Source organism: Camarhynchus parvulus, chromosome 2 (assembly GCF_901933205.1).
Source record: "Camarhynchus parvulus chromosome 2, STF_HiC, whole genome shotgun sequence".
Classification (NCBI taxonomy): domain Eukaryota; kingdom Metazoa; phylum Chordata; class Aves; order Passeriformes; family Thraupidae; genus Camarhynchus; species Camarhynchus parvulus.
In genome coordinates, this window is record NC_044572.1 from 150,087,460 (window position 1) to 150,102,474 (window position 15,015).

Genomic DNA, 15,015 nt, shown 5'->3' on the forward strand with positions numbered 1-15,015 from the left:
CAGGTATGTGTTCCTTGTAGAATTCCTGGAAGTGATGGTGTTTGTGTTCCAGTGATCCCAGAGGAATTCATGATTTACAGGGTGCTCAGGTTGGAAAGGCAACCTCAGAATGTTCCTAACCCAAGTTCCTGATCCAAGCTCCCAATTCTGTGGTCAGCCCAGGTTTCTCAGGACTTTATCCATCTAGGCCATGAAATCTTCCCAAGGATGGGAATTGTGCCACCTCTCTTGGAAACCACATCTGCCACATGGAAGAGTTTATATCACATTTGGATTGATTATTCCAAATGTCAGGAGCAGTGTGATAACTGGAAGAGGATATTTTTCCTGGACCTTGGAAAGGGGATTGTAGGAAAACACAGAATCAGAGCAGGAGAGATCAAAATGCAGGAGCCTGGAGCAATACACAAGGAATTCAGGGAAAATTCAGTAAAGATAGATTTGTACAGTAAAGATAGATTTGTACAAGGAGAGTTGATGGAAGAAATGTTGATGGAAAGTCACTTCCAGTGAGGGATAATGGGAAATGTCTCATCCATCTGCTGTCCTACTGACCCCAAAACCCAACCCTGTTAACTGTTAAACAATACTGAAAGATGGAGTTTGGAAATAAAAAAAAAGGAAACTTAAATGTGATTACAACCATTTCCAACACAAGATGCTTTTTATTCTGCTTAGAAGGGTACAGAGAACATGAGACTTTAACCTCCCTGAAACAGATCATTGGCATGGCAAGGTCAGTCTCCTGCCTCATATTTTGGACACAGAAATGTCTCCTTAAATTTTTCGGGTACAAAGAGGGAGATCTAGGAAGAACAGCAGAAAATGATGGGACAGAGAGGACCTGCTCTAAGGAGATAGCGAAGGCTTTTCTCAAGGTTTTTTGCATTAAATATACTTCACACATTTTAATTTTTTACTTCAAACTCAACCACATCAGCGCAGCAAAGAAACAAAGAAACTCCATAGTTAATTTTGTGGGAGTTGTTGGAAAATCAATTTAAAAAATTGAGTTGGGCCTTCCTGTGTTCTGCTTCTCTCTTAGTTGGGAGGAAAGTGTGGATATCAAAAAGAAGAAAAAAAAATTTTTTTTGGCAGCTGTTGAGTGTTGTTCATGAGGCATCCACGTGGAAAGCTGGGCTGGTGGGGGCTTATTTTCTTCATAGAATTTTCAGAATAAATGACTCCCATCACCCACTCACAGTCTAGTGCAGGAAAAGGCACAGAGGTAACTTGCCAGGATCCCAACTGGCAGAACGCCGATCCCCAAACTTGCTGCACCATCGATGTTGCACAGATCAGAGAAACAGCAGCTGACAGGATGTGTCATCCCGATGCCATCCACATCAGAGGGCTCACAGACAGAGGAGCACATCTTGGTGACAGTCGAGACTCCCGTGTGGGGATAAACTACGGCAAAGGAACAAAGCAGGAACAGTTAGGAATGGGAAAAACAGGGGAGAGCATCGCCATTGTCTTTTGTCTCCTGATTGACCAGGGGTTGGTGTCGGAATTATAGAATGGTTTGGGTTGGAAAGGAATTTAAATATTGTTAAATTCCAAGCTCTCTGTCATCTCAGTTTCCACTATCCCAGGCTGCTCCAAGCCCTGCCCAACCTGGCTTTGAACACTTCCAAGGATGGGGCACCATGGCTTGTCCAGGACACCTCTGCCAGGGCCTCCCCACCCTCATAGGGAGCCATTTCTTCCTAACACCCTAAATCAAATTCATTAAAATCCCAATCTAAACTCACCATCTTTAGGTTTAAAGCCATTCCCTGTTATGCTACCACCACATGACCCTGCAAAAAGTTAAAATCTCATTTCTGAGCATTAACCAGGAGCTTGGATTCACCAAATATTCCCTCACACAAACACTGCTTCCCACAACAGGCTGAGAGCTGGGGCTCCCACGGAAGTTCTTCTCCACTTTTTAAGTGGAAAGAGGAACCGGTCTCCACAGCAGCACTGTCAAAGCACTGATTCCTGTTAAAAGTATGGATAAAGAAGGAATTGTCCTTACCATCCTCCAGGGAATAGATTGTAGTCTTGCATATGGTCTCAGTCTCTGTGCAGTTCTCAATTTTCAAGCACTCCTGAACTGGGGTCAATTCCTTGCACGTGTAACACTGCAAGGAGTGTCCTGTGAGGAGGGAAAACAGGAGGATGGAAAACATGAGGATGGTCTCAGTGGGGATCCTGTCCAGATATCTCTTGGGAGAGATTTTCCAAAATAATCATGCTGAGAACGGGAATGGAATAATAGGATGGATTTGGACTGATGGGAATGAGAAACACAAAGGTCTGGTGGTCAAAGCACAGCCTCAGGTTGGGTTTAGACCCCTTGTGACAAGACAAACAAGACACAGCCACACACACAGGAGACCCCATGACACAGGAAAGAGCTTGGGCTGATTTATTTCTGTTTTCTGGATCTATGCATCTCCTTGACTTTAGTCGAGCATCAGAAAATTATCCCAGACTCCTAAACTGCCAGAATCACAGAATGGGGGAGGTTGGAAGGGGCCTCTGGAGCTCCACCAGCCCAATCCCTGCCCTCAAGCAGGACCACCTAAAGCCTCTAATTCAGGACTGTCTCCAGGTGGGGTTTTAACGTCTCCAAGGATGGAGATTCCACAACTTCCCTGGGAAACCTCTGCCAGCGCTCAGTCAACCTCACAGTCATAAAGTGTTTCCTGATGTTTCCTGTGTTTCAGTTTGTGTCCTTTGCCTGGTCCTGGCACTGGGAATCACTGAAAGGAGCCTGGCTCTGTCCTCTTTGCTCTCTCCCTTCAGGAATTTACAGACATTTATAAGATTCCCAATTTGAACCTTCACTTCTCCAGCCTGAGAAGTCCCAGCTTTTCCTCAGAAATGTCCACCCAGACCATGCCTTGACCTTGAGGATTTTGGAACAGGTTTCCTTAAGAGGTTGTGGACCCCCCACCCCATCCCTGGAAGTGTCCAAGGCCAGGTTGGACAGGGCTTGGAGGAACCTGGGACAGTGGAAGGTGTCCCTGCCCATGGCAGAGGGGGAACTGGATGATCTTTGAGGTCCCTTCCAACCCAAACCATTCCCTGATTCCATGATCTTATAGGAGAGAGCATCAGAGTCATTCCTGAAGTCCAGGTAGAAAATATCCACAGCTCATCCCTTGTCCACCAGGTCAGTCACTTTATCACAGAAATTTGCCAGCTTGGTCAGGTTTGTCCCCTTGGTGAAGGACCTGGATACACACACAAAAAAGTTGGACTTGGGAATGAGTGGCAGCAGTGAGAATTTCCTCTGGTGCCATCCACTCTGCCAGCTCTTCCCAAAGGCTGGGAGGGTGTCCCAGACAGGAGGGATTTGTCTCCATCCAACTGAGAACAAATTGAGTACAACCAACCCTTCCCCTTGTGCTGAGAGTCTGGGTTTGTGAGAAGAATGTGTGAGGGGTTATTTCAAATCCTGGAACCGTTTGGGTTGGAAGGGGCCTTAAAATCTTCCAGTTCCAACCCCCTGCCATGGGCAGGGACACCTTCCACTATCCCAGGTTGCTCCAAACCCTGTCCAACCTGGTCTTGGAAATTTCCAGGGATGGAACAGCCACAGATTCTCTGGGAAAACCTGTGCCAGGAGCTCACCATCCTCACAAAGAACTAAACCAGACAGCAGCACCATGAATAGATTGTACGTGACAAGTTCTGCTCTAGGCAGGGACCACGGACACAAAATTTGTTACTCAAGACTCCAAATCCGTCCTGAGCCAGCTCCTCCTGCCTTGTCCCTCGCTACTTCAGAGATGTTCCTCATCCCTGTTAGGCTGTAAAGCCTTTGAGAGCTGCAGGTGCTTCTCAGCTCCTACAACCACAGAATAACCACAGCCCAAATCTTTCAGTGCCTAAAGTCCTCTAAGATGGAGAAACTTTGGATGAAACCACTGAAGAACCCAGATTTTTGTGACACAGAGCACTCAAAGCTAAAGATATCAAATCAAAACAGAGTCTGGTGTTTCCTAGCACCAAAAAAAAGCCATTTTTGACAAGTTTTTCAGGGCATTTTGCTCTCTGTAGGTTTTTCTGAGGAACCCAACATCTGACCTGGGTCCTCTGCTCTAGGTGCTCTCTTCCACCCCCTCAGCAGACACCTCAAAGTGTGTGTTACAACCACACTGATGTATTTTGGTGCCATCACACCCCAACAGCCTCTCTTCATGCTGGGAAGCCCTTGTCACCCCGTCTGTGTGACATTCCTGCTGAAATTCCTTAAAACCTTGCTAAAAAGGAGAAATACTCAGCTTCTCCCAGCACAGCTCCAATGGGATGTCAGCAGGCTCAGGCAAACAAGTCACCCTGTGAAAACAGACACCATCCTCATTAATGAGCCAGAAAAAGCCCTTTTTAAACAAACACAGCAATTTTCCTGCTAAAGCAAACTTTATTCTCTTGCTTTGCCCATCACAGCCTGATGCTTTGTTTGCACTAATTCACGTCTGACAGTTGTGAAATTCATCTTGAGGAGGAAGCATCACTTTTAGTCTCACATTTCAGGATGCTGGACAAATCCAACCCACAGGATTTGTGTTCCTCTCTGAAAAGAAAACCAAACAAGCCACCACCTGTTTCCCCCTGCAGAGTCTGCTCAGCAAGGAGGGAAGAACTGAAAATGCCCTTGCAAAAGAAGGAAATAAATAGGAGTTAAAAAATTCTGACATAGCTCCATAGGACAGGCATGGATAAAATCAGACCTGGCACTATCTGGATCTGAAAATATCCCAATGAGCAGTCACAGATCCTGGACTGATCCTGCTCATGAATTACCTTGGACATCCAGGAGAACGCCAACAAAGCTTGGGATCATCAATTTTTGTCCAAGAGGTTGGTGTGGTGGTAGGAACAAGGGACAGAAAGGATGGAGGGAGGATCATGGAACCATGGAATGGAATCACAGAATGGTTTGGGTTGGAAGGGACCTCTATGGTCATGGAATTCCACCCCCTGCCATGGGCAGCAGCACCTTCCACTGCACCAGGTTGCTCCAAGCCCAGCCCAACCTGGCCTTGGACACTTCCAGGAATTAGTATCCACAACTTTTTGGGGTAATCTGTTCCAGTGCCTCACTTTGATCTTTAAGGTCCTTCCTAACCCAAACCATTCCATGATTCTATGATAAACATCAACCCTGGAGTACCTGGGTCTCCAGCAGTGTCCCAGCCCGTCTTTCCCATTTCTAAAATTGGGTAAATCCCACATGTAACATTTTTGGACAGCTCCCACACACGCTGCATGGAACTGACATCCAGGGCTAAGTATCAAAAAAAGGTGCAGAAAGTTAAAAATAATGTTATAAAAAAAAAAAAAAAAAGAGAGTGAGATAGAGAATTAACATAGAAAAAGTGAGAGTGGGAATTTGCATTAAAGGAATGACAGGGTTTAATCACACTCTGCCTTATGAAACTTCCTAAAGAGCCTGACCTGACAATCCCAGTGACACCAGCACCATCCTGAACGAACATATGGAAAATTCCAAAGACAGATTTTTTTTTTTTGCCTGACAACTGCCTAAAGTCAGAGACTCGGCTTTCAGAGGGAACAGATCCTAGCCCACCACACTGCATCTCCTGAAGGAGTCTGGGTAAATCCAAGCAGGAACTCACCCAATTCCATGCAAGTGACAGCAGCCAACAGCAGAGACAGAAACACATTCATCTTGCACAGCCCTCGCTGTCTGGTCGCTGGGTTGTCGCCTCTCTTCACTGATGTCACACGTCCCAGTGGTTTGCCATGCAACGATTCTGTCCCCAGCTCCAAATCTACTGGAAAAATGACTCTCATTGAGCTATAAATGAATTGAAGGATCTCCAAAGCAGGCCCCACCTCCTGCTACTCCGTCATGTCTTTTCATGTTCCTTGGAGAAGAAAATTCATTTTTGTAGGGTGGACAATGGCTGGGATTGGTTAAGCCTGGTGTTTTGTGTCCAAGCAGGATGTGGAAGGCCCGGGGTGTTAAGTAATCCCGGTGTCGAGGTCTTGTCTTGCAGCCTGGGGATATTTCCTTATTTCCTCTCCTTTTTTGGGAGTGGTTTCAAGAAATCCTGGATAAAAACGCCTTGGTGGGTGTGAACATCAAGGAAGTGAACCTCATGGATTTTCTCCTCTGCGTTTTAATCTTCAGTGGGGTCCAGAGTTTATCAGGAGGAGGAGAATCATGGAATGGTTTGGATTGGAAGGGATCATCTCATTCCAAACCCTCTCCATGGGCAGGGACAATTTCCACTAGACCAGGTTGCTCCAAGCCTTGTCCAGCCCAGTCTAGAAGCGGAAATCTGACTTTCAATCACTCACTCATTGGAAAAAGCATTGAGGAGTAGGAAAAAAACAGGACTAGGACCCAAAAGCTTGGGCCAAAGGAATTTCTTCAGGCTCTTTATCCCAAGGAAGGATGGCATGGAGAGGCCCCTCTGCTCTGAGCCAAACCTCTCCAAACGTGGTTGCAAGCTCATGACATTTTTGCTTCCCAAACACCTTTCCCATTCCCAACGCTGCTGCCCCAGGTCAGGCCAGCTCCATGCTAGGGAATCCTCCTCCAACATGGGACGAGCAAAGTGCGGAATTGCAAAAACTGGGAGGGAAGAGCCTTTTGGTGGCAATGCCAGGCACCCTCCCAACACAGATTTTTACTAAGGAATGGGGAAAAGCTGAATCCAAGATGGTATTGGAGATATCTCCATCACCTTCACTATTCCACCATTGAAGGAACTTTATTCAGGGTAATTCACTTGAACTCTTGGAATGATAGAACCATTAAGGTTGGGAAAGATATCAGGGTCATCACGTCCAGAGTCCAACCAGCACCACCACCATTTTCTCCACTAAACCCTCTCCTCAAGTGCCATTTTTGAGCACTCCCAGGTTTGTGACTCCATCACTAACCTGGAGCCTGTTCCAATGCCTGACAACCCTTTCTGCAAATAAATTTTCCCTAATATCCGACCCAAACTTTCCCTGGTGTGACTTGAGGCCAATTTGTCTTGTCCTGCCTTGAAATTTAAAAGTTTTTCTAGGAATGCTGGATAAAAAATCCAGTCATCATCTCTCCAAATCTAAAGCTCCAGAATCATGGAATCGCTTAGGTTGGAAGGAAATTCAAAGACCATGCAGCCCCAACCTCCTGCCATGGACAGGGACAACTTCCACTATCCCAGGCTGCTCCAAACCCCATCCAACCTGGCCTTGGACACTTCCAGGGATGGGGCAGCCACAGCTTCTCTCAAATTCCATTCCAGGGCCTGCCCACCCTCACAGGGAAGAATTTTTCCCAAATATCCAAACTAAAGGTGGTCTCAGCATTTCAGCAATCCCTGCACCTTTTCCAAACACCATTTCTGGGAGACTTCCATCCTCGGGAATTCCGACAGGTTGTTTTCACAGTTGCCTCACTAATACAGTAATTATGTGGATTATGAGAGCTAAGCAGTTATTTACAGCACCAAAAATTACCTAGGGAAAGACATTTAGGTATATTCCACGTCTGGCATTCCTCGGGTTCAGCAGAAAATATTATAATCCTATTAAAAAGGCGAAATCCTCTGACGGTGTTTGCCTTGTTCATAAGGAACAAAAAAAAAAAAAAAGAAAAGAAAAAACATGAATGGGGTGTGGCTTCTGGTTTCTGGTATTAAGTGGCCTCGAACAATATGTGTTAAATGACTGGTTCCACCTGCACAGCTGAAATGTGATCTCCCTCGCCTTAGAAAATCTTGGATGGAAGAAGAATCTCCGCCACCACCCTGCTCTAAATCCTCTTCCCTCCTTCACTCCGATGGGTGGTTTTGGGGGGGGTGTCAACACACCTTGTTTATGGTTTCAGTTGATCTTATCCGAGTCCTGAAATGTCTCCTCTTTTATGCACACCCTGTGCTGCTGCTTCGCAGGGCTGGCAACTCACCAAAAAAAATAAAAATTAACAAGAACTAATGAGAATATTCAAATATTGTTTTGTTGAATTCCTTTTATTATTTTGTAGGAAACCACAACCTGTCCTACGGGAGGGGCTTCCCACTAATTGCAGTAAAAAACTAAAAAGACACACAATCTGCATAAATCTGCCTCATCACATGTTGGATTTAAAAAAATATATTCATTTCTTAGTGTATCTGTTCAAAGGGAAATTAATACAAAAACTCTCACTCTTCAGATGAGTTTGTTGTCATAAACAAAAGGAAAAGTTCAGCCAAATATTTACTTCCAGCCTGGGAATCCCATGCCAAACTCTTTTCCTGTCCTATCTCGCCAGCTGAGGCAGTCTCAGGGTGGAGGCGTCTTCACCAGCCCTGCCTCACTTGCTTCCAAGCCTGGAAATCTCCAAATCCCACAACCTCCCAGGCTGCTCAATTCCACTGCAAATCCTAAAATTCCCCATCCACCTCCAGGGCAGAGTTTCAGGGACCAAGGGCTGCAGGCACTGAGAGTCCGCTTGACTTAATTATTTTGAACTCTCCATATTCTTTATTCTAATGAGCTCTTGATGTATCTCCTATGAATCCCAAATTTCCAGAGCAGGCAGATGCAGGAGTGAACGATGGGATAGGATTTAAGGGTGGAGGGGTGCTGACATGATCCTGTCATGTGCTAGTGCTAAGCTTTCTTGGAAGAGGATTTAAAGATCATCCCATTCCAACCATTGCCATGGGCAGGGACACCTTCCACTATCCCAGATTCCTCCAACCAGGCCTTGGATACCTTCAGGGATGGGGCAGCCACAGCTTCTCTGGGAATTCCATTGCAGGATCTCACCGCCCCTAGAATGAAGGATTTCTTCCCAATATTCAATTTAACCGCACCCAATTCCTGTTTAAAGCCATTCCCTGTGTCCTGTCCCTCCACCTCTTGTCCAAAGTCCCTCTCCAGCTCTCCTGGAGCCCCTTTAGCCGCTGGAAGGGCTCTGAGGTCTCCCTGGAGCCTTCTCCTGTCCAGGCTGGACATTCCCAGCTTTCCCAACCTGGCTCCAGGGCAGAGGGGCTCCAGCCCTTGGAGCATTTCCATGGTCTCCTCTTGAGTCCCTCCAGCACCTCCACGGGTCAGGGATGAAAGACACTCATGGAAGCACCAAGGATGGGTTACTCTGACACTGAACTGCTGCTGGGAAGATGCCAGGGATTAAATCACCATGAATTTTGCCTCTGGGACACCACAGTCCCCACCTCACAGAAACAAAAAATTCTCCAGCGCTGAGGTTCTTACACCAGAAAGAGAGGAATTAAACAGGTGTCCTTGCCCTTCTCCATCTCTTCCATTGATGAGGAATGTCTTTAAAAGTTAAAAAGAATGCTGGAAAAACCAAGTTAAAAAATAGAGAATGCCAAGCCTGACTCTGGCCTATCCCTGTGAATGATGAGTCAGGAATCCAACCCTGCAGCTCTTTTAGAGCCATTTTCACTAAGGCCCACTCATTAGCTCATTAGTCACAGCAGCCTTATTCCTGCTAATTAATTTTACTACAATCCCCTACAATGTATGGCCAGGATCCAACGTGTCTCTGCCTGGCTTAAAAGCCATTACATTGGCACAGCTTTGGAGTCACTACATCCCTCTTCCAAACCTCTGGAGTGTGTAAAGGTCAGGTGATTCCAATAACCGAGCTTCTGGAAGGTGCCCTCAGGGAAAGGACATGTGTCCCCTCAAAGGACTCAGCTGAGCAGAGAGTTGTGGCTTTCACGCCTGGGAGCAGGTGGGTTTGGCACAGATTGGAGCTGCAGGAAGTTTGGAGCTCTCTCCACACTGGTTTTCACATCGGCACTGAACTGGGACGAAGAATCATGGAATGGTTTGGTTTGGAAAGGACCTTCAAGATTATCTCATTCCAAACCCCTGCCATGGGCAGGGACACCTCCCACTCTCCCAGGTTGATCCAAGCCCTGTCCACCCAGCCTTGGACACTTCCAGGGATCCTGGGGCAACCACAGCTTCTCTGGGAAGCTTGTGCATCACCACCCTCACAGGGAAGAATTCCTTCCCAGTATCCCATCTATCGCTGCCCTCTGGCAGTGGGAAGCCATTCCCTGTGTCCTGTCCCTCCAGCCCTTGTCCCAAGTCCCTCTCCAGCTCTCCTGGAGCCCTTTCAGGCACTGGAAGGAGCTCTGAGGTCTCCCTGCATCCTTCCCTTCTCCAGGCTGGACATTCCCAGCTCTTCCCACCTGGCTCCGGAGCAGAGGGGCTCCAGCCCTTGGAGCATCTCCTTGGTCTCCTCTGGAATTGCTCCAGCAGCTCCACATCCCTGCACTGAGACCCTCAGAGCTGGATACAGAACTCCAGGAGGGATTGGAGCAGAGGGAGGGAATCCCATCCCTGGACCTGCTGGTCACATTCCTTTTGATGCATCCCAGGGTTCTGTTGTCTCCTGGCTCCAGCAGAGACCTGAGAGAATGTGATTAAAGCCAGACCCAGGGCAGATGGGTCAGACCACCCCACAAAGGGTTCCTTGAATCTGCTGCTCATCCCAGATTCCCACCAGACCTCACTGTGTCCCACTCTCTGCCCCAGCCATGTGCTGTGAGCTGCACCTGGGGCTCAGAGAAACTTTGGATGTTCCCCAGGAGAAGAAGGGCAGGAACAAGATGATTTATTTTTATAAGGAGTCCTGTTCCTTCCAGGTAATCATTCACCTGCCTTTTTTTTTTTTTCAACATGTTTTTCTCCCTCTCTGAATTCCATGCAGGTACTTCTTATCTCCAGGTTATTATTTAGATTAACCTCTGTGTAGCTCTTAACTCTTTCAGGGTGAGACCTGCACATTCATCACTTTCCTGCCCAGTGGACAGCACATGGATACAGCAATGCCATGGGGGAATCTTAGAGGATTCATAATTCCTAAAATCTTAGAGGATTCATAATTCCTTAACTGTGTTGATGTTGTGCATAGAAAGGATTGATCATATATTTATAAATAGTGGGGATTTTAATTCCTTCCCTCTCAATTCTTTTCTCGCTGCCTTTTGTTCTTTTTCGCTTCTAAACTGAGAAATTCTCCCTTCCCATCGACTCTGACTGAGGCAGCAATCACTTATTTGGCGATGATTTGCTCCATCCAGCTTTTCCAAGGCATTGTTAATGATGCAGGAATGTAAATCACTCGTTCAGTGTAGCTGTTACCTGCCTTAATTATCCCTTGCCTTTGTTCTAGGCTTAATCCAAGGAACAGGAGATACTTTCCTACCTGAGTCACTTCTCGCTGACCCAGAAGGGAAGAACAAGAGCAACACCTGTAAAACACTAAATAATCCGACTGAAAAGTACCAGCTTTGCCTCCAGGCCCTTTTCATCTCCCTCTAATCCTGCAAAGCTTGGCACTGGAGCTGGAAATATCCACGTTTTTTGGCTGCTGGGAGCTGCCCAAACCAGTAGAAAACTTAAATGAAGGTTCCACTGCCCAGGTGAGAGGCTCAGTGTGTCCTGCACCAAAAAAACAGCCCAGGTACAGCCTCCAGATGCTTGAAGATTTCAGGAAGATGTTTCTGATTCCAAAACTTGTGGCTCCCAGAGCATTTCTCCCTGGGAAAGGTGAGGAAACCAACACCTCTCCTGTGAGGAAAGGCTGAATTGGGATTTTTCTGCCTGGAGAAGAGAAGGCTCTGAGGAGACCTCAGAGCCCCTTCCAGTGCCTAAAGGGACCCCAGGAGAGCTGGAGAGGGACTTTGGACAAGGGCATGGAGTGGCAGGACAAGAGGGAACGGCTTCACAATAAAAGAAGGCAGCTGGGAATGTGAGGCTTGCTCCAGATGTCTGGAAAAGGCCTTATCTCCTCCCACCTGATCAGGCTGTTATCAGACACACACAACAACATCCCCTGTCCTGATCTACCCCCTCTCCCTGCCCAACCAGAGCCCAGCCAGGGCAGAACTCAATTCTCTGAGCTATCCCACCCTGTCCCAGTGATCCCAACATTTCATGTGGCTTGGAACACGGATTTAACCCCAAGGCAACACGAGGAGTTATGAGACAGATGGATTTTTTCAGCCTGGAAAACAGGCTGGGAAGGGAAGGCTCAGGGGGCCCCCATAGCATCTGGCATGGAAAAGGGTCAAAGGGAGGTCTGGGATGGATTTATTTCTCATCCACAGGTTCCAAATGAAGTCCTTTCTCCATCACTCCCCTTAGGAGAAGGTCCTGGAATGGCAGCACTCCCATCCCAGCTCATCCCAAGGGAGCGCGCTGGCAGAGCTGGGACCTGCCGCTGCCACCTCCTGACAAGAGAAGAAAATGCAAATCCCACCTCCCAGCCCATTTCCCAAGGAAGGAAGGACTTTCCCGGATAATTTCAGCATTTTTAAAGTTTCACTGTTCCCAAAATACGAGGCTTATAGACACTTGGTTCCAACCAGCTTGAGGACGAGAAACCTCCAGGTGAAAATAATATAAGGAGAAAAATTCAGTTTATCTAAATTGCCTTGAACGACCCAGGAGTTGAATTCCAGCAGGAGTAGCTCCACCTTGTCCTTATAAAGAACCTGAGTGGTCACATACAAGGTGCCACCATCCTTTATCTACTGAGTGAATTGAACTTGAATTTTTTGGGTTTTTGGCATCTTTCCTTTCATAGTTTGGTACTAAATGGGTGCTGCTGCTCCTGGAACTGAGCAGGTTTTACTGGTCTGAGCTCAGGTGCAAATCTCAGCCTCTGGAGCAGCAACGGGTGAGTGAATCGCCACAATCTGAGCAATGAGAGATGGAATCTGAGCCAGGAGCGCTTTGGGCACCTGTGGAAAGCACCTGGCTTAGCTCTGGGTGACAAAGTGTGACAAGAATCCGTGTGAAATTCAATCCACCCAGCTGATGCTGTTAATTGGAGCGGAGCAGAGAGCAGGGAGCTGCTCGCACCTCTGTCCCCGTGAGTTTGGTGCTGTTTGTGTCACATTTCTGTGCAGCTTTATTGACAAGTTATTAATGTCAGCCCTGGTGGCTGATTGCTCCCTGTATCCCAGGAAAGTCACGGAGAGCCAGGCACGTTGTGCAGCTCCTGAAATCTCTTTGTCTTGGGAGATTATAAGCAGGAAGGCTGGTGGGACATGCTCCCACAACCACATACAGCACATCCTGCATTTCCATCTCCTCCTTGGGGTGCCATTCCCCCCTTGCCCCCACAACCTCTCAAAATCCATGGAATGGGGAGAAAAGGAGCTGGAGAGGGTCAGCACTGGCAGGAAGGTGGAGCTCTTATTCAATCTTTTTTTTTTTTCTTCCTTTAGCACCACTCCAATTTTAAATTCCAAACTCGCTTCCTACAAGCCTTTCTTGATTCCTCCAAAACGTCAAAGCTCCCAAATGAATCAGCTTTTTAGAGACTCCTCTCCAGTTCCAGAGCTTTATCCCCCTCCAAAGCTAATATTTGGCATGGATAGAGAGGAGCCCTGTCCAGAGAGACAGCAAAGGGTGGGATATAACCCCTCTGCTCTGCCCTCATGAGATCCTATCAGGAATACTGTATCCGGGTCTGGAGTCATGAGCACATGGATGGCAGGAATCTGCTGGAGCAGATCCAGAGGAGACCATGGAGATGCTCCAAGGGCTGGAGCCCCTCTGCTCTGGAGCCAGGCTGGGAGAGCTGGGAATGTCCAGCCTGGAGAAGAGAAGGCTCCAGGGAGACCTCAGAGCCCCTTCCAGTGCCTGAAGGGGCTCCAGGAGAGCTGGAGAGGGATCTGGGACAAGAAAGGACACAGAGAGTGCCTTCCCACTGCCAGAGGGCGGGGTTAGATGGGATATTGGCAAGGAATTCTTCCCATTGAGGGAATTCTTCCCAGTGAGGCCCTGGAATGGAATTCCCAGAGAAGCTGTGGCTGCCCCTGGATCCCTAAAAGTGTCCAAGGCCAGGTTGGATGGGGCTTGGAGCACCCTGGGATAGTGGAAGGTGTCCCTGCCCATGGCAGGGGGATGGAATGAGCTGATCTTTAAGGTCCCTTCCAACAAAAACCATTCCAGGCTCCTGTGATGGGAAGGCCAGAATTCTCCCACCTCAGCCCCTCATTTGGGGTCTCCCATCCTGGGATGGTCAGGACAACCTTGGGATGCCAGTGAGGAACATCTGAAGAGCAAACAGGAGATGTGGCACCATTTCCCTTGACTTTCCAAATAGGTGAAATATGGAAAAGGCCATCCTGGGCCTGTGCAGAGACAGGCAGATCCCTAGGGAACAGCAGGAGCTGGGACGTGGTGACAACGTGAGGAGAAATGGGAACACCAGGCAGGAGGGACGTGCAGGTTTCTTCTGTGCAATGTCCCCAGTCCACAAAATATTCCCTGTCACCATTGGAGCCCCTCCCATCCCAAAAACCACTTGCAAATCAGGCTGCAAAAATACAGATTGCAGTGGAAATGGAAGTCCAGCCTGGAATTATCCTGAGGAAAGGAATGAAACTCCCAAGCCCATCACTGTTGTTCCACATTTGTCTAACATTCCCCAGGGGATATAATCCCCTTCTCCCATGGGATCCCATAAAATCTTTAAACAAAAATTAGAGTGATGTAACTTTGCAGAGCTGAATGTTGGGGAGAGCCGAGGGGGGGGAATCTCCAGAGCACCCAGCCCTGTGTCCATCTGTCCGTGTGTCCGTCCGTGCGTCCGGAGGCGGGAGCAGGGCTGGATCCCTGGGAGGGCAGGAAGAGGAGCAGCTGCCCACGGACACCCACACAGGGCCCTTTTTGTGCCCAAAATAGCAGCCTTCTCCCACGAGGAAGAGCGCAGGCTCCAAGGCCAAATCCCATCTCCATTCCCAGCGGGGTCACGGGCAAGTCAAGGATATTTATGAGCTATTGAAGGCAAAGACAATCCCCGTTCTTTATCCATCCCCAGGAAGAGATTCCAATGGCCCTGAGATGAAATGCAGGAATTTAACCCTCCTTTAGTCCCTCAGTTTTGTCTGTCCTTTTTTTTTCCAGCCCACAATCTGCAGCCCTGAGGTTGGAATACAATCCAGGCAATTTCCTTCCACACCAAACAAGAGTTAATATCTGGAATATCTGCAGAACCACCCAAAAATC

At 47.8% G+C, this 15,015-nt stretch overlaps 1 protein-coding gene across 1 annotated transcript; it reads right to left on the reverse strand.

Moving 5' to 3' along the window:
* Positions 1 to 1,198: 1,198 nt before the first annotated feature.
* On the reverse strand, positions 1,199 to 5,701 carry LOC115901298 (ly6/PLAUR domain-containing protein 2-like). The gene is made up of 3 exons (XM_030943838.1): positions 5,640 to 5,701; positions 2,024 to 2,143; positions 1,199 to 1,410 (listed from the first exon to the last, which is right to left on the reverse strand). Exons 1-3 carry the CDS (start codon positions 5,689 to 5,691, stop codon positions 1,199 to 1,201), a joined length of 384 nt encoding a protein of 127 aa, XP_030799698.1. The 5' UTR covers positions 5,692 to 5,701.
* Positions 5,702 to 15,015: the final 9,314 nt, after the last annotated feature.

Coding starts and splice junctions, on each gene's coding strand:
- LOC115901298 (XM_030943838.1), bottom strand. CDS start 5,691: ATGAATGTGTTTCTGTCTCTGCTGTTGGCTGCTGTCACTTGCATGGAA. Junction 2,144..5,639: donor TGTCACTTGCATGGAATTGG/GTGAGTTCCTGC, acceptor CCCTCCTCACAG/GACACTCCTTGCAGTGTTAC. Junction 1,411..2,023: donor AATCTATTCCCTGGAGGATG/GTAAGGACAATT, acceptor CCTTTGCCGTAG/TTTATCCCCACACGGGAGTC.